The 20279-nt window shown below is 38.0% G+C and overlaps 1 protein-coding gene across 5 annotated transcripts in view; it reads right to left on the reverse strand.

Annotated features, from left to right (window-relative positions):
* Nucleotides 1–20279, reverse strand: part of PCNX1 (pecanex 1) — a 177738-nt gene that overhangs the window by 21755 nt on the left and 135704 nt on the right. For all 5 annotated transcript variants that reach the window (XM_043921044.1, XM_043921048.1, XM_043921045.1 and 2 more), the window contains 2 exons: nt 15259–15512; nt 12812–13042 (listed from right to left, as the gene is read on the reverse strand). In XM_043921044.1, coding sequence (XP_043776979.1) covers nt 12812–13042; nt 15259–15512 — 485 coding nt within the window. The remainder of the gene's footprint in view (nt 1–12811; nt 13043–15258; nt 15513–20279) is intronic.

The raw sequence follows: 20279 nt of genomic DNA on the forward strand, positions 1-20279 counted from the left end.
CTGCCAGAACCCCTGTGACCCAAGCAGCTGCACCACCTCCAAACCTGGCCCTCACAGGAGCAAACCCAAGTCCTCCAGGGCAGCGTCAGGAGCAAGCCCCAGTGGACAACCCACACGTAGAGGTGCAAATAAAACCACAATTGAAATCCAGGGGCAGTGTGGCTAAGGAAGAAGACCCAAAACCTTCTCACCAGCTGTATAAGCTGCAGATTAAATCCACATGATCAACTAGGCAGACTCTGTTGTCTATGGAATACATAAAAGGCCACTGAGAGCTCCCACAAAAGAAAATGCACTAGTTCTGATAGCTGTGGACATTGGAGGCAAGAACACACAGGAGTAGGACCAGATTAAAATCTGAGCTGCCCCCATAGCAGGTCCAGAGATCAGCACAGGGTTGGAGGGCATCCTAGGGAGGTGAGGTGGACTGTGACTCCCAGCGAGGGAAAGGACTCTTCAGAGCAGTGACTCAAGAAAAACATTATTCTTATGTTTTGACTTGTTCTGTAGATTCTTTTGGATTTTTTTCCCTTTTTTTCAATCCCCCTCTGTTGTAGTTGTTGATTTTACTGGCACTATGAAATCCAATTAGGCTTTTGAGCTTTTTTCCCCCTCAGTCACATTTTTTATTGTTGTTATAAACCTCTGCCTCTATGTTGGGCTTTTGCAGTTCTGTGGGGTTTTCCTTTTTTTCCTTTCTCTGTTTCTAATTTTAATTTTTTAAACCTATTATTATTTGTTCTACATGTATGCCTTTGTTTGCTTCTCCTACTATTCTCCTCCCCTTGCAGTTAATCTTTAACATATATAAATCTTTATCTACCTCTTTTAACTTTGCATATCTATGCTTTCTTTCTTTGCTATTCTTCTCAAAATATTTGTTAGTTTTATGTTCATTACTTTATTCCCCAATTGGCACCTTGCTTTGGTTTTGTTTTCCAGTTTGTGCTTTAGTTAGTTTTGTTCTGGTAGATAAAATTTTTAGTTTCCTTTGTTTGCTGGGTCAATCTATTGTACTTTATTTTTGTTGGACTGTTTTGCTTTTGCTTATGGGTGTATACATATATGTGCATATTCAATCACACTTTTTATTGTTATAAACCTCTGCCTCTATGTTGGGCTTTTGCAGTTCTGTGGAGTTTTCCTTTTTTCCCCCCTCTTTTTTATAATTTTAGTTTTTAATTTTTTAAAACCTATTATATGCTTTCTACATTTATTCCATTGTTTGCCTTTGCTACTGTTCTTTTCCCCTTGTAGTTAATCTTTAATATAAATCTTTTATATAAATCTTCTTCATCTACCTCTATTTAACTTTCCATATATATTCTTTCTTTTTCTTACTTTCCCTTCCTCTCAACATATTTATTAGCTTTGTTTTCATTGCTTTATTCCCCACTTGCCACTTTGATTTAGTTTTGTTTTCCAGTTTGTGCTTTAGTTTTTTTCTTAACCGGTAAATATAATTTTTGATTTCCTTTGTTCACCAGATCAATCTACTGTACTTTATTTCTACTGGACTGTTTTGACTTTGCTCATGGGTGTCTATGTGTATATTCCATTATTTTAATTATTATTTGCCTGCTTTTGTAACTACCATTTGTCTGGGGTTCATCTTTGGTTTCTCGTTTTTTTGGATATTTGGTTTAATCTCACTTAATGCCATAAAAAACCACTTGTGGAATCCTCCTTCCTGACAAGAGATCAAGCCCTGAGCCTTTGGAGTGTGAGCACTGACTTCAAGACCCTAGACTACCAGAGAACTAACCCTAGGGAGTATCAAATAGTGAGAACTCACACAAACAAAACCATCTGAATAAAGACCCAGCATCACCCAACCACCAGTAGCACCCTGTGCCGGACACCTCATCTAAACAAAAAACAAAACAAAAACACAAAAAAAATCATCAGCAGAGAAGATTACCACCTCACTCAGCCTTGCCCATCAGAGGAAAAACAAACAAAAACTCAGTTCAATCTCACCCTATACGAAGCTCAGACAAACCACTGGACCAACCTTAGGAGGGCAGAAACCAAAAGGAAGAAAGAATTCAACCTTCTTCAAGGAAAGAATTCAACTTTTCTTGAAGCCTGGAAAAGGAGACCTCAAATACAGTAAGTTAAAAAACAAATAATGAAAAGGCAGAGAAATACTACACAAATGAAGGAACAAACTAGGAACACAGAAGTCCAAATAAATGAAGAGGAAACAGGCAGACTACCTGAGAAAGAATTCAGAATAATGACAGTAAAGATGATCAAAAACCTTAAAAACAAAATGGAGAAAATGCAAGAATCAATTAACAAAGACCTAGGAGAATTAAAGAATAAACATACAGAGACAAACAACACAATTTCTGAAATTAAAAATACTCTAGAAGGAATCAACAGCAGAATATCTGAGGCAGAAGAACGAATCAGTAAGCTGGAAGATAAAATGGTGGAAATAACTTCTGAAGAGCAGAATAAAGTAAAAGAATGAAAAGAACTGAGGATAGTCTCAGAGACCTCTGGGACAATAACAAATGCACCAACATTCAAATTAAAGGGGTCCCAGAAGAGGAAGAGAAAAAGAAAGGTATGAGAAAATTTCTGAAGAGATTATAGCTGAAAAATTCCCCAAAATGGAAAAGGAAACAGTCAATCAAGTCCAAGAGGTGCAGTCTCATACAGGATAAACCCAAGGAGAAACATGCCAAGACACACACTAATCAAACTAACAAAGACTAAACACCAAGAAAGAATTAAAAGCAGCAAGGGAGAAGCAACAAGTAACATACAAGGGAAACCCCGTACAGCTGATCCTTCTTCAGGCCAGAAACTCTGCAGACCAGAGAGAATGGCAGGATATAAAGTACTGAAAGGGGAAAATCTACAACCAAGATTACTGTACTCGGCAAGGATCTCATTCAAAATTGATGGAGAAATAAAAAGCTTTTCAGACAAGCAAAAGTTAAGAGAATTCAGTACCACCAAACTAACTCTACAACAAATGTTAAAGGGACTTATATAGCCAAGAAATACAACAGAAGAAAAAAGATCTACAAAATCAATCCCAAACAATTAAGAAAATGGCAATAGGAACATATATATCAATAATTACTTTAAATGTAAATAGATTAAATGCTCCAACCAAAAGACAAAGACTGGCTGAATGGATTCAAAAACAAGACCCATATATATGCTGTCTTCAAGAAACCCACTTCAAACCTAAAGACACATATAGACTGAAAGCGAGAGGATAATATTCCATGCAAATGGGAAGCAAAAGCTGGAGTAGCAATCCTCATATTACACAAAACAGACCTTAAAATAAAGATTACAAGAGATAAGGCAGGACACTACATAATGATCAAGGGATCAATCCAAGAGGAAGACATAACAATTGTAACTATCTATGCACCCAACATAGGAGCACCCCAATACATAAGACAAACAAAACACATAAAAGGAGAAACTGACAGTAACACAATAATAGTAGGAGACTTTAACACCCCACTCACACCAATGGACAGATCACCAAAAGAGGAAATTAATAAGAAACACAAGTCTTAAATGACACATTAGATAAGATGGATCTCATTGATATCTTCAGGACATTCTATCCAAATGCAGAAGAAATGTATCTTCTTCTCAAGTGCACATGGAACATTCTCCAGGATAGACCACATCTTGGGTCACAAATCAAACCTCAATAAATTTAAGAAAATTGAAATCCTATCAAGCATCTTCTCCGACCACAACACTATGAGATTAGATATCAATTACAAGAAAAAAAAAACTGTAAGAAACACAAACACATGGAGATTAAACAACACATTTCTAAATAACCAACAGGTTACTGAGAAAACTCAAAAGGGAAATCAAAATATTTCTAGAAACAAATGACAATGAAAACATGACAAACTCAAAACCTATGGGATGCAGCAAAAGCAGTTCTAAGAGGGAAGTTTATAGCAATACAATACTACCTCAAGAAACAAGAAAAACATCAAATAGACAACCTAACTTTATACCTAAAAGAACTGGAAAAAGAAGAACAAAAAAACCCTAAAAGTAGTAGAAGGAAAGATATAAAGATCCGAGCAGAAATAAATGAAAAAGAAATGAAAGAAACAATAGTAAAGATTAATGCAACTAAAAGCTGATTCTTTGAAAAGATAAACACAATTGACAAACCTTTAGTCAGACTCATCCAAAAAAAAAAAAAAAAAGAGAAGAATCAAATCAACAAAATTAGAAATGAAAAATGAGAGGTTACAACAGACAATGCAGAAATACAAAGGATTATAAGAGACTATTATGAACAACTATATGGCAATAAAATAGATAACCTGGAAGAAATGGACAGATTCTTAGAAAAGTTCAATCTTTCAAGACTGAACCAGGAAGAAATAGAAATTATGAACAACTCAGTTACAAGCAATGAAATTGAAGCTGATCAAAAATCTCCCCAAAAACAAAAGCCCAGGAACAGATAGCTTCACAGGAGAATTCTACCAAACATTTAGAGAAAAGCTAATGCCTATCCTTCTAAAACTCTTTCAAAAAATCACAGAGGAAGGAACACTTCCAAATCCTGATACCAAAACCAGACAAAGACAACACAAAAAAAGAAAATTACAGGCCAATATCACTGAGGAACACAGATGCAAAAATCCTCAACAAAATTTTAGCAAACAGAATTCAGCAACATTATCAAAAAGCTCATACACCATGATCAAGTTCAGTTTATTCCAGGGATGCAAGGATTCTTCAATATACACAAATCAATCAATGGGATACACCATATTAACAAATTGAAAGATAAAAACCATATGATAATCTCAACAGAAGCAGAAAAAGCCTTTGACAAAATTCAACACCCATTTATGATTAAAACTCTTCAAAAAATGGGCATAGAAGGAACCTACCTCAACATAGTAAAGGCCATATATGATAAGCCTACAGCAAACATTATTCTCAATGGTGAAACACTGAAAGCATTTCCCCTAGGATCAGGAACAAGAGAAGGGTGCCCATTTTTGCCACTATTATTCAACATAGCTCTGGAAGTCCCAGCTATAGCCATCAGAGAAGAAATAAAAGCAATCCAGATCAGAAAAGAAGCACAGCTCTCACTGTTGGCAGATGACATGATACTGTACAAAGAAAACCCTAAAGATAGTATCAGAAAATTACTAGAGCTAATCAGTGAATTTAGCAAAGTTGTAGGATACAATATCAATACACAGAAATCACTTGCATTTCTATATACTAACAATGAAAAATCAGAAAGAGAAATTAAGGAATCAATCCCATTCACCATTGCAACAACAAAAAAATTAAATATCTAGGAATAAACTTACCTAAGAAGACAAAAGAACCGTACACAGAAAATTATAAGACACTAATGAAAGAAATCAAAGATGACATAAATAGATGGAGAGATATTCCATGTTCCTGGGTAGAAAGAATCAATATTGTGAAAATGACTATACTATCAAATGCAATCTACAGATTCAATGTGATCCCTATCAAATTACCAAAGGCATTTTTCAAAGAACTAGAACAAAAAATTTCACAATTCATATGGAAACACAAAATACCCCAAATAGCCAAAGCAGTCCTGAGAAAGAAGAATGGAGCTGGAGGAATCAACCTTCCTGACCTCAGATTATACTACAAAGCTACAGTCATCAAGACAGTATGGTACTGGCACAAAATCAGAAATACAGACCAATGAAATAAGGTAGAAAGCCCAGAAATAAACCCATGCAACTATGGGTACCTTATTTTTGACAAAGGAGGCAAGAATATGCAATGGGGCAAAGAGGGCCTCTTCAATAAACGGTGCTAGGAAAACTGAACAGCTACACGTAGAAGAATGAAATTAGAACATTTCCTAACATCATGTACAAAGATAAACTTAAAATGGATTAAAGATCTAAATGTAAGGCCAGAAACTATAAAACTCTTAGAGGAAAACAGGCAGAACACTTGATGACATAAATCAAAGCAAGATCCTCTATGACCCACCTCCTAGAGTAACAAATAAAAACAAAAGTAAACAAGTGGGACCTGATTAAACTTATAAGCTTTTGCACAGCAGAGGAAACCATAAGCAAGGTGAAAAGACAACCCTCAGAATGGGAGAAAATAATAGCAAATGAAACAATTGAGAAAGGATTAATTTCCAAAATATAAAAGCAGCTCATACAACTCAATACCAGAAAAACAAACAACCCAATCCAAAAGTAGGAAAAAGACATTAACAGACATTTCTCCAAAGAAGACATACAGATGGCTAACAAACACATCATCAGAAAGTCTACAAACAATAAATGCTGGAGAAAAGGAACGCTCTTGCACTACTGGTGGGAATGTAAATTGATAGTCACTATGGAAGACAGTATGGAGATTCCTCAAAAAACTAGGAATAAAACCACCAGATGACCCAGCAATCCCACTCCTAGGCATATACCCTGAGAAAACCAAAATTGAAAAATATACATGTATACTATTGTTCATTGCAGCACTATTTACAATAGCTACAGCATGGAAGCAACCTAGATGTCCATCAACAGATGAATGGATAAAGAAGCTGTGGTACATGTACACAATGGAATATCACTCAGCCATAAAAAGGAATGCATTTGAGTCAGTTCTAATGAGGTGGATGAACCTAGAACCTACTATACAGAGTAAAGTAAGTCAGAAAAAGAAAGATAAATATCATATTCTAACACATATATATGGAATCTAGAAAAATGGTACTGAAGAATTTATTTACAGGGCAACAATGGAGAAATAGACATAGAGAATAGACTTATGGATATAAGGAGAGGGGAGGAGAGGGCAAGACATATGGAACATGAATAACATGAAAACGTACATTACCATATGTAAAACAGATAGTCAATAGGAATTTGCTGTATGTCTCAGGAAACTCAAATAGGGGCTCTGTATCAACCTAGAGGAGTGGGATGGGAAGGGAGATGGGAGGGAGGTTCAAAAGGGAGGGGATATACATATACCTATGGCTGATTCATATTGAGGTTTGACAGAAAACAACAAAATTCTGTAAAGCAATTATCCTTCAATAAAAAATAAATAACTTCAAAAAAAAAAAAAAAAATCCCAAAACTGGGAAAGATAGGCAATAGGAGAAGGGGGCAGCAGAGGATGAGATGGTTAGATAGCATCAACGACTCAATGGACATGAGTATAAGCAAACTCCAGGAGATAGTGGAGGACAGAGGAGACTGGTGTGCTGCAGTCCATGGTGCTGCAAAGAGTTGGACAGGACTTAGCAACCGAACAACAACACCCCTGCACCTGAAATGACCAAGAAAGAATATATTGAGACAGTGGATACTAATCTCTGGAAAACGGGAAACAAAGGAGGTAGCCCTATAAGAGATTCCAGGCCATGGTATAAGGAAGAGGACTGAAGGAGCCCAGTAATCTCCAGGTTGAGAAGACAGCTGGGAGTCTGGAAAGGTCAAAGTGGCTACAGTTTTGCAGGGCACAGTGCCAAGAAGGAGAGAGCTAAACTGAGAGCAAGCTCTGGAGACCAGTAGAAGGCCCCTTGTGAATTCAGCAGATTACTGATCAGCACATGAGCCAAGGCCCAAGGCCAAGAAAAAAACCCAACAGAAAAATGCAGAAAGAATGGAAAGTTCTGTGATTGGCTAGTGCTCAAAAGAATACTGTCTCAGTAATGCGAAAAAAATAGCCCCAGACTAAAGGCTGCTTTGGTCCCTCCTAAGAAAGGTTAAAAGTAAACCCTGAAAAGATCAAATTGTCCCCAAGGAATTTAACTGTCACAGGACAAAGTTCAAAAATATTTATACGAGGCTTCCCTGGTGGTCCAGTGGTTGAGAATCCACCTGTCAATGCAGGGGACATGAGTTTGATCCCTGGTCTGGGGAGATCCCACGTGTTGTGGGGCAACTAAGCCCGTGAGCCACGACTGAGCCAGCTCACCCTAGAGCTGCAACAACTGAACCTCTGCACCCTAGTCTGCGCTCTGCAACAAAAGAAGGCACCTCAATGAGGCACTCTAACTAGAGAGTAGCCTCCACTTGCCGCAATTAGAGGAAGCCCATGTGCAGCAATGAAGACCCAGTGCCGCCAAATAAATTTTTAAAGATTAAAAAAATTATATTTAGGGACTTCCCTGGAGGCCCAGTGGTTAAGACCTTGCCTTCTAATGCAGGGGGTCAGGGTTCAATCCCTGGTCAGGGAGTTAAGATCCCACACGCCTCATGGCCGAAAAACTAAAACATAAAACATAAGCAATGTTGTAACAAGTTCAATAAAGACTTTAAAAATGGTCTACATTAAAAAAAAATTAAGGAAAAAAATATTTATAGGAATACAAAAATACCCAGCCTCATCAAGGCAAAATTCACAAAGTCTAGCACTCAATAAAAAATTGTCAGGCAGGAAAGAGTAGCAGGAAGCTAGAACCCACAATTAGAAAAATAATCAATCACTCAATCAAAATTGACCCAGAAATGATACAGATGTTAGAATTAGCCAACAAGGACACTGAAAGAGTTATTATAACTGTATTCCATACATTCAAAAAGACAGAGGAATGACAGGATGCTAAGTAGAGACATGGAAGGTCTATATAAGACACAAATTAAACCTCAGGAGATTAAAAAAAATGCACTGAGAATATGAAAAATACACTGGATGAGATTAATGATATTAATGCAGAAGAAAAAAATAAATGATCTAAAAATATATCAACAGAAATTACACAAAATTAAACACAAAGACTGAAAAAAAAAAACAACAGAGCATCAGTGAGTCATAGAACAGCTTTAGACAGCCTAATATAAATGTAATTGGAGTTCCCCCACAACCCCACAAAGGCAAGGAGGAAAACAGAAAAACATTTTGAGAAAACAATCACTGAAATATTCCCAAATCTGATGAAAATGATACACACCTAAGGATTCAAGCAGCTCAATGAATTCCAAGAACAAGAAACATGAAGAAAACAGCATAAACTGCTTAAACTAGTGATGCAAGGAAAAATCTTAAAATGAGCCAGTGGGGGAAAAAAAAAACCACATATTACATGACATATACCAGTATATGTTGTTTTACTGCACTTTGCTTTATTGTGCTTTGCAGATACTTTTTTTTTTTTAATCTGAAGGTTTGTGGCAACCTTGTTTCAAGCAAGTCTATTGGCACCATTTTTTCTAATAGCACTTGCTCACTTTATGTCCCTAGGTCACATTTTGGTAATTCTCCAAATATTTCAAAATGTCCATCAGCAAAAAGATCATGACTTGCTGAAGGCTCAGATGATGACTAGCATTTTTTAAGCAATAAAGTATTTTTAAATTAAGTAATGTACATCATTACGTTTTTTACATAAGGTAATATGTAAACAACTTGATAGGTTGTTGTTCAGTCTCCCAGTCGTGTCCAACTCTCTGCGACCCCATGGACTGAAGCATGCCAGGCTTCCCTGTCCCTCACCACCTCCTGAAGTTTGCCCAAGTTCACGTCCACTGCACTGGTGATGCCATCCAGCCGTCTCGTCCTCTGACCACCCCCTTCTTCTTCTGCTCTCAGTCTTTCCCATCCTCAGGGACTTTTCCAGTGAGTTGGCCGTTTGCATCACATATCCAAGATACTGGTCATCTGATGCAAATAGCCTAAAAGGGTACTTAGTAAAATGTAAACATAATATTTACAATGGTTTAGGAAACCAAACAATTTGTGTGACTTGCTTTACTGTGATATTTGCTTTATTGTGGTTGTCTGGAATGAAACCTGCCATATCTCTGAGGTGTGCCTTTATTATTTGTACAGAACAGCAAAGATAAGAATGATTACAGATGTCACATCAGAAGCAATGCAAGCCAGAGGAAGCGTAGCCGTGTTGCTAACGTACTCAAAGAAAAAAAAAATTGGTTCAACCATAGTAGCTCTATTTTGTTATGGCTGGAGAAGGCATGTGTCTTATATCCTCAACTGACTTAGAAATTCTCAGACTGGTTGCTAACACTAACAAAGGTGAAAGAAAAGTACAGTCATTTAAGAAGCAGGAAGCAAAGTCAAGCTGAGGAAAATCCTTGCAGTCTAGTGTTCCAAGTGGTTTTAATGCAATTAATCCAGGGCCACACTTACAAAAAACATTATTTCAAGCTCTTTAGAAGACAGGTACAGCTATTGTATGAAAGATTATTTCCTCCAAGAATACATATAATGAGAGAAGGTGGAGAGAATGAGTTTTTATTTTTGTACAACATGCAACTTGGAAAACTATCTTGGAAGGAAACTATGGGGGGAAAACATCTGAAGGCAACTTTATTAACATTCAAGTGAGGGTACAACAATCTAGAGTCGGCAAACCTTCCTGCTGTGATTAACCTCCCTGGGAAGAGGCTCTTCCGGGAACGGTGATTCAGAAAACAGAACGCATGGCTCTAAAGAGGCAGGGATAATATTGTTCAACTTAAAAAAACTGGAGCACGAAGGAATTATCTTTCCTGACAATTTTCTTCTAAAAGGGGATTACGAGAGTAGACTATAAGCCATAATTACCTAGGGATAGAAAGCTCTCAGAAGAGACGGGGGATACCCAAGTTTGGAGGTAAACCTTTTGAATATGACTTATTAGCAACTAAGAGAATGACTTCCTTGAGCTACTATATGTCCACGACCTCAGCAATAATCTCTAAGAGATTATGTATTCCTTAAATTTAGAAAGAATGGAGCCTGTTTCTGAGTGGGAAGACAATGAGCTCCTAGCCCAGACGACCACAGTTAAATAAAACGAAAGTAACCAATACAGTCCAAGCCAGAGAAAGGCTATTTGAATAATATGATCACTCCCTGTCCCCTGTTGCCCCAAGAAATAAGTCCAAGGATTTGAGAGTAGCATGCAAAGCATTTTAAAAGTATATTTCATTTATGAAAAAACAAACAAACAAACTGCGAATTATGTGTTTGAAAGAAGAGATGGTAAGCTTTGAGGTCCTCTATTTCCAGACATTGTCCACTGACGCTTTTCCTGAGCTCTTATGAGGTTACTTTATTCTCTCCTTAGTCCTTTAAATATACGCTGCTCTGCTGAGTACCTCTGTGCCCCCAATATAAACGCTCAGAGGTCACTGTTTGGAGGGGAATTATAGGATGCTCCCTTTCTTACTGATGAAGTAAAGAGAAACGGGCTGATATGATGGGGTGCCTTACTCTAATTGAGTAGCTGTAAAAGAAGGACTAAACATGGTATTACACTTCAAGTCCATCAGCGTGTACATCCCAGACCACAATAAAGGCACTGGTTGTCAAGCTGGCTCCCTATGCTCCATGATACAGAATAATCCTGTACATAGGATACCAATGGTTCAACTATGCAAGACTTTTGCTTGGGAAGCAACAGTGATACAGGAGTTAGCTTTTGGAATCACAGGCCTTGGTACTGTGGTTATGGTACATGGGGTCTGATCAGAAGGAGCAACACTGCCACAAGAGCCATGAGACCTAGCAGGAAAACAGTAATTGGAGAAGTTTACAACTCACCTTTCCTTTAGGATAAGACAAGGTGTTCTGAAGTGTGGATTAGGAACCACCTGAATTACAATCACCCAGCATGATACAGATTTTGGGTTCCCAGCCTAGTCTTACAGTATTAGAATCTCACAGGCAAGGCCCACGAACCTGTGTTTTCACTCATTCCTACATCATTTTTATCCACGTTAACATTTTAAAGTCAATAATCTAGATGAATACTGTCCAGTACAGCAGTCATTACCCTATATGAGTTATTAAATTTAAATCAATTAAAATTAAATAAAACTTAAAAATTCATTTCCTTAGTCATACTGACTACATCTCAAGTGTCTCATAATCCACTGGATATAGGGGGTTAGTAGTTATGATACTGGAACAACACAGAATGTTCCCATCACTGCAGAAGATTCTATTAGCACTGGTCTAGACTTTGGATTTGGGACAAAGCTATTAAATTATCCATAAGTCTGGTACGTGTGTTTGGGGACTTGGGGCTGGAGGTGCTCCAAAATGCAGTCTTTAAGAAGGTTCTACATGTAATCTACAACCTATATGTATGTGCACGCACAGGTAGAGGCGGTGCAATTTAGACAGCGAGACTGTGACACTGCAGGTCAAACAATGAGGACGGCTTCTCTTTCTAATCTGCTTTGGTAAGAGTTGGTTTGGCCCAACCATTATGAACCACACAGGTCTTCTTATGCAGATAGTTTGAAAGAAGAAAATCTAGAAAAACTGACATAATAACAAATAGAGGTATTCTTTCCTCTGGAAAAACAGACTCAGAGAGTTATAAATGAAACAAAGAAACCCCTACCTCTGCTCTTTGGGAAGAGCTATACTCTATCCAACTGAGGTAAAACATCCACCTTTGCTCTTCAGGAAGACCAGTACTCTATCCAGCTGAAGTAAATCACCCACCTTTGCTCTTCAGGATGACCAGTACTCTATCCAGCTGAAGTAAATCACCCACCTTTGCTCTTCAGGATGACCAGTACTCTATCCAGCTGAAGTAAATCACCCACCTTTGCTCTTCAGGAAGACCAGTACTCTATCCGGCTGAGGTAAAACACCCACCTTCGCTCTTCAGGAAGACCAGTACTCTATCCGGCTGAGGTAAATCACCCACCTTTGCTCTTCAGGATGACCAGTACTCTATCCAGCTGAAGTAAATCACCCACCTTTGCTCTTCAGGAAGACCAGTACTCTATCCAGCTGAGGTAAAACACCCACCTTCGCTCTTCAGGAAGACCAGTACTCTATCCAGCTGAGGTAAATCACCCACCTTTGCTCTTCGGGAAGAGCAGTACTCTATCCAGCTGAGGTAAATCACACAGAAACTCTCCCTGGATATGCCTGCCAGTCGATGGTCATAGTCTTCATCAATGTTTGGATTAAATGTTGGATCCACATCTACATAGTTTCGATCTGCACACAGGCGCAGTCCTTCCTGCATTGTCTCATTAGCTAGCCATTCCTCTAGTTTAGAAGAGGTTGTAACATAATAAATGATACCCTAATGAGAAAAAAAGATTTAAAAAAAACCTCAGGCTAAATCACAATCTGAATTAACACCAATATCTCATTAAATTAATTGCTTATACTGATAATATGAATCAAAGTGACATTAGTTTACTAACTTTAAAATAGTCTAAAAACAATTCCAATCTACTGAATTTATGATCTTTTAAGAGAGGTGAAAAACCAGGGGGGAGGAGCCAAGATGGCAGAGGAGCAGGACGGGGAGACCACTTTCTCTCCTACAAATTCATCAAAAGAATAACTGAACGCAGAGCAAACTTCACGAACAGCATGTATATTATCTATGGTGAAACAGATCACCAGCCAGGTGGGATGCATGAGACAAGTGCTCGGGCCTGGTGCACTGGGAAGACCCAGAGGAATCAGGTGGAGAGGGAGGTGGGAGGGGGGATAGAGATAGGGAATACATGTAAATCTATGGCTGATTCATATCAATGTATGACAAAACCCACTGAAAAAATAAATAAATAAATAAAGGGGGAAAAAAAAAAAAAAAAACTTCTGATCGCTAGCTGAGGTCATCAGGCGCCCAGAAAAGCAGCCCATTGTCTTCGAAAGGAGGTAGGACAAAAATATAAGAAAGGTGAAAAACCTTTATTGTAGTGCATTTATTTTGAGAAATTTCTCACAGAACTATTCAGCTATCTTGTGATCCTATGTCAAGTTATAAAAGTATAACCAATAAATAAAGCAACAGAAACACATATTTAGAGATAGGAAATGCCACACACACATACACGTTATTAATAAAAAAATGTTGTAAAGTCAATCTCTTTAGCTTCCTGAGGTTGGGTTTAACCAAATGTTAATTAAACAGAAGACTCAGGCTTCAACCCAATCAACACAAATAAGGTGGTACACAGAAGTAATAACACATGAATCATGAAGATTTAGCATATGTTTTCCTCTTGAAAATGCTGGCTCTGCCTATAAACCTCTAGCAACAACCATGTTGTGTATCTGCAAAATCTCTAGCAAAAAACAGAATACCTGTGCAGCAAAAAACTGCTACTGCTGCTGCTAAGTCGCTTCAGTCGTGTCCGACTCTGTGCGACCCCATAGATGGCAGCCCACCAGGCTCCACTGCCCCTGGAATTCTCCAGGCAAGAACACTGGAATGGGGTGCCATTTCCTTCTCCAGCAGTAAAAAACTAACCTTGCTCAAAGAGAGGTTTGGCCTTTGCACTTGGGTTCTGAGAGTTCAACTCTAATCCCTTGCAATGTCCTGCCTGATAAGAGAGTCTTTATTTACCTGGAGGCTTAGAACCATGAACTCTAGAGGATCTGGAGTTAAGACTGGTCACGTGGATGGTCGAGCAAGTCTAAATGGTGTGTGTCGATAAAAACTCTGCACACCGAGGCTCAGGCGAGCATCCTTGGCTGGCAACACTCTGAAGGTATTGCTGCAGGTGTTTCGGGGAGGAATGAACACACTGTCTGCAAAGTCCACTGGGAGAGGACAACTGCACATTCACGCCTTAGGGTCTCTAGACTTTGCCCTATGTGCTTCTTTCCTGGGCAGACTTTACTCTGTATCCTTCCAGTGTAATATGTTCTAACCAAGAGGATGATGGCTTTGCTGAGTTCTGAGGGTCCTTCTGGCAAATTAATGAACCTGACTATGGTCTCGGAGACCCTGCAATTGCAGTTGGTGTCAAATGTTATGGTGTTTCGGGGGACCTCTCAAATCATACAATACTTTCATTCAGATTTCTGAAAGCAGTGGTTAAGAGCAAGGGCTAAGGAGTCAGTCAAACCTGGGTTTTAAATCCCTGATTTCACTTGCTAGTTAGAGGATTGTGACCAAGTTAACTTTTGATCCTTGTTTACTTGTAGAACAGGAATGTAATATTCCTTTAGAGAATTAGCTAAGATATACATAGGCGTATGTATACATGCAAGCATGTGTGCATGTATTCTTTAATACAGTGCCTAAAAGAGATGTGCTACAGATAAAAGTATTAATAATATTAATGAACAAATGTAGTAAGTTCCACTAAAGAAAGAAATGGCAAGATCTTCATAGGTATAATTTACTAACTGTATTGGATACTAGAAAATTTCTATTGCTATGAAAAAGCAAAGCACAAGTTAAAACAACAATAAATATATATATATATATTTTTTTTTTTCTTTTAAAAAAAGAAGAGCCTCTGACACCAGAAGCTCTAAAGAGGTACGTACCCTTACCTTGACATAGTAAGTGGTGAGTACTTTCCGAAGATCAAAGACTTGAAGCATAGAAGCAGCACTATTGTCAGTGATGCTATAACCCTCCAGAATGTACTTGGTGACTATCACTTCCCAAGCTAGCCAGCGCTGGCCAAATGCAGCATTAAATGAAAGCACATGAGGAATATGGCCAGGTTCACAACAGCAAAATCCTTCATCTTCCTCAACACCTTCGGTAATGGCCTCCACTTCCCGTTGTTGACAGTAAGTACCTTAGAGAGACAGAGAAAGAGAGAAAGTTCTTACAGCAAACAGGTAAAACATGAAGTGGAAAAAAGAATGCTTCAAAGATATCAGAAACTTTGAAATAAAAACACATTTAGTTTATAGCAATTGAGAATATGTGTTGGATCTGCTTTAGACTGTCCATTAACAAACTGCAGGACACTCCTGAAGAGAGACATAGTATGCATTCATCTTCTGCAGAATCAGAATGTGTACCAGCACAATCGGGTCTGAGAATTTGTGAAATAAAAACAGAAAGTCAGATTAAATAAAGAATTAGAGCCACAGCTATCTATGCCAACACAAGATCATCCATCACATTAATGTTAATTTTTATTTTGTTCTGTGATCTTGCTTTCATTTAACCTGTAAATTCCTTACATTATACAAGGACTAGAGAGTGATTATAGCTAATTTTAAAGCTATATATTAAAGTTGAGAAGTGAGTGAAGTCGCTCAGTTGTGTCCGACTCTTTGGGACCCCATGAACTGTAGCCTACTAGGTTGCTCCATCCATGGGATTTTCCAGGCAAGAAGGAAATGGCAACCTACTGGAGTGGGTTGCCATTTCCTTCTCCAAGATATATTAAAGTTACATTATAACAAAAATAAGTGGGATGTTATAATAAATTTTTTATTTTAAACAGAACATATACAACATGCATATTTCAAAAACTACTCTGAGAGAAAAAGATGTCATGATACTTAGCCCCACTTGGTGATGGTGGTGGTGGTGTATGATGAATGATAAGACTGAAGAGGTAAGCTTGGCCAAGCTAATGAGCTATACTGTTTAGCACTCCCAGAGCCTTTGACAATTTTACTATTTCATTTCTTGTTTAATTATGTTAACGAGCACTTCCAAAACAGTGCTACACAGTGGTGACAAGAAAAACTATCTTGAAGCTGACACTGACACAAACAGAAATGCATGCTGTGGCTTATCATTACACATGACTATAGACACACATATACATTTTTTAAAGAATAAGGATGTATGTAATCTTATAAAGTATTTTTAAACCAATAATGAAAATGAAATTTAATCAATTTGCTTTTAATACTTAATTTAAAAAATGAAAAATGGCAGAACTGGTGAGAGATACCCAAAAATTAGGGTACTACTGGTTTCTACTCTGGGCTCGAAGATTTTTGATTCTATAGTCATCAAACTATAGTTACAATTACTTTTTAAGCCAGCTCAGTCATATTTCAATGTAATCAGTATTACATTGGTTTTGTATAAAAACAGCCTTAAGAAATTTTCCTTCCTTATCTATATGAGACTAGAGAGGGCAGAAGAATTATTCAATTTCTAGAAGAAACTTCCTGAGGCTGGGTTTTCAAAACTGTGGCATGAAGTAGGGTCTATTCCTTACATTTTATATGTTATTACTTCATTTTATGTCATCTTTCTAAATAGTCAATTAGAGGTTTTCAAGTAAAGGAAATAACATAAAGAGCTATATTTTGTGCAGATGACTCTGTTAGTAGTACACAGAAGAGAGATGGGGCAGGAGTGAATTTACAGGTTTTGACATTTTCTCAGGAGAGACAGAATGAGGTCCATGTTCATAGTAGCAGAATAAATAGAATAATTAAATTAATTGTAGGCTGTTTTTACTCTTACAAACCTCAAGAACATTTTCTACCCTGACATGCCCTAGTCATACATTTCGCTTGAAAATGAAGTCAACAATAAGCATAAGAATATTAATAACTGCAGAAGAATTGAAACTTGAAATTCTAAAGGAACTATTACTGATTGTTTCCTGGATTAGCTAGATCTTTCAGTCACTTCATAGTGAATATAACTGGTAAAAAAAAAAACAAAAAACTAACATGAAAACCAGTCATGTTAAAATAAATTTGAGTCAAAACTGAAAGGAATCCAATCAGCATAAACATTTTTGACCTATCAAGTCTGACCTGGAAAACCGTACTTGGTGGAAGTAACATTTAAAAACAGAAGTAACATTTACAAACTTGGCAGAAGCTATAACCAGAAAAAAATTTTTTTTAATATTTATTTATTGACTGTGTCAATTCTTAGCTGCTATATGCAGGATCTTTCACTGCAGCACGTGGTTTCTCCAGTTGTGGCAGGTGGTAGGCTAGGCTGCCCCTCGGCATGTAGGATCTCAGTTCTCTGGCCAAGAATCCAACCTGCATCCCCTGCATTGTTAGGTGGATTCTTAACCACTGGACCATCAGGGAAGTCCCAGAAAACTTTGATAGACAAAAAACATGACTGATAACTCAAACATTAGACATAAAATTTATATGGAAAAGAATCTTGAGGATGTCAGTAAAATAAAAATGGAAATGAAAAATATGAAGGCCTATAAACAACTGATTGAGAACATTTAGTTAAATGTCACTTAAAATTTACTATTCACTAAGACAGACAATAACATCAAGGGAATTAAATTGGCTTAATGGAATATAAATCAGAAAACACATCAAAAGGATCAGCAGATCCAAATATCTGACTGGCAAAAGACTGACAACACTCTTAATTAATATTTTGAGGGTTAGGAAGTATATAGATGGAACAGGGACTAACACTGTGAAGGTAAGAAAATAACCAAAGATCACAACAGCATTTGAGCAAGAATATAATAATTCCTCATCAAAGTTCTGGAATGAAGAGAAAGGAGAAAAAGTCATTGTTTAGATTATTTAATCATTCTACGAAAGGCAGTAATTCTGCATCTTATGCTATCTGCTGTGAGAGGTGCTGGATATACAATGATAAATGAAACAGACAGGATTCCTGTCCTTGAGGAGTTTATAATCTACAGCAAAGGTTTACAAAATACAGCCCTGGGCCAAATTCAAGCTAACAGTGGTTTTGGTATTTTTAAAAGGTTGTTTAACAGAAAAATCAAAGAACATGCAACAAAGAATGTGCATGGCTACAAACGCCTACACTATTAACTATCTTGGCTCTTTCCAGAAAAAGTCTGCCAACCCCTGGGTTACAGAAGAAATAAACTAAAAACAAACACAAACAAATACAAAATTAGAATTCTAACAGTTATTCTAACTATTAAAGATAATTAAGGAACTAGAGGTGGAAGATTGGTGGGAGGAGAGGAGATGGCTGGTACTTTCTGGGCAAAAGGAGAGTGATAAGAAGGTCTTAGTAAAGAACTCAGCATAGCTAGGACACTGAAGCACAAGCTGGAATCAAGATTGCCAGGAGAAATATCAACAACCTCAGATATGCAGATGACACCACCCTTATGGCAGAAAGTGAAGAGGAACTAAACAGCCTCTTAATGAAAGTGAAAGAGGAGAGTGAAGTTGGCTTAAGACTCGACATTTAGAAAACTAAGATCATGGCATCTGGTCCCATCACTTCATGGGAAATAGATGGGGAAACAATGGAAACAAAAAAAATGGCTGACTTTATTTTTTTGGGCTTCAAAATCGCTGCAGATGGTGATTGCAGCCATGAAATTAAAACACGCTTCCTCCTTAAAAGGAGAATTATGACCAACCTAGACAGCATATTAAAAAGCAGAGACATTACTTTGTCAACAAAGGTACGTCTAGTCAAGGCTATGGTTTTTCCAGTGGTCATGTATGGATGTGAGAGTTGGTCTATAAAGAAGGCTGAGCACCAAAGAATTGATGCTTTTGAACTGTGGAGTTGGAGAAGACTCGAGAGTCCCTTGGACTGCAAGGAGATCCAACCAGTCCATCCTAAAGGAGATCAGTGCTGGGTGTTCACTGGAGGGACTGATACTGGGACTGACTGAAACTCCAATACTTTGGCCACCTGATGCGAAGAGTTGACTCATTGGAAATGACCCTGATGCTGGGAGCGATTGGGGGCAGGAGGAGAAGGGGATGACAGAGGAAGAAATGGCTGGATGGCATCACCGACTCAATGGACATGAGTTTGAGTAAACTCTGGGAGTTGGTGATGGACAGGGAGGCCTGGCGTGCTGCGATTCATGGGGTTGCAAAGAGTTGGACACAACTGAGCGACTGAACTGAACTGAACTGAGGACACTGAAGGAAGGCCAGTGTGGCTAGAGTGGATAAGGGTGCTAATAAAGTAAGCTGGAGAAACTGGCAGAGGACAGATCTTGCAGCTGCTGTAGGACATGTTATGGAGTTTGAATTCTACTTTAAATGCAATAAAAAAAACCACTGAAAATTTTAACCATGGAAAGGACATAACTCAATTTGCCTTAAGAAAAAGAATCACCATGGCTGAGTGAAGAATTACAGGGGCCCCTTGCTACTGAAACTCAACATGAGTTCAGAAAGTAACATGCGGCTTCCCTGGTGGCTCAGATGGTAAAGAATCTGCCTGTCATGCGGGAGATCTGGGTTTGATCCCTAGGTCAGGAAGATCCCCTGAAGAACACCCACTCCAGTATTTTGGCCTGGAGAATTTGATGGTAAGAGGAGGCCTGGCATGGGGTTGCAAAGAGTTGGACATGACTGAACAACTAACATTTTCACTTTCAGAAAGTAATAAGTACTGCATTCCCAAACTGATTTGAGTTGTTTTTAATGAGAGTTTGGATGGGAAAGATTTATCCAAAATTTTATTTAATCTATTTGGTACCGGAGAGTAAGGGTGGGAGAGTGAAAATTTGGATCGATTTTTGATTTGGAGCATTTCTGACCAATCTGATGGAATGAGCAGTAAGAAGGACTCCTTTCCAATTCACACACAGAAATGCTGGATAAAATAGCCTCCCCACAAAATATTTGTTACAGAAAAAGTTAAA

Source organism: Cervus elaphus, chromosome 12, assembly GCF_910594005.1.
Source record: "Cervus elaphus chromosome 12, mCerEla1.1, whole genome shotgun sequence".
Taxonomy (NCBI): Eukaryota; Metazoa; Chordata; class Mammalia; order Artiodactyla; family Cervidae; genus Cervus; species Cervus elaphus.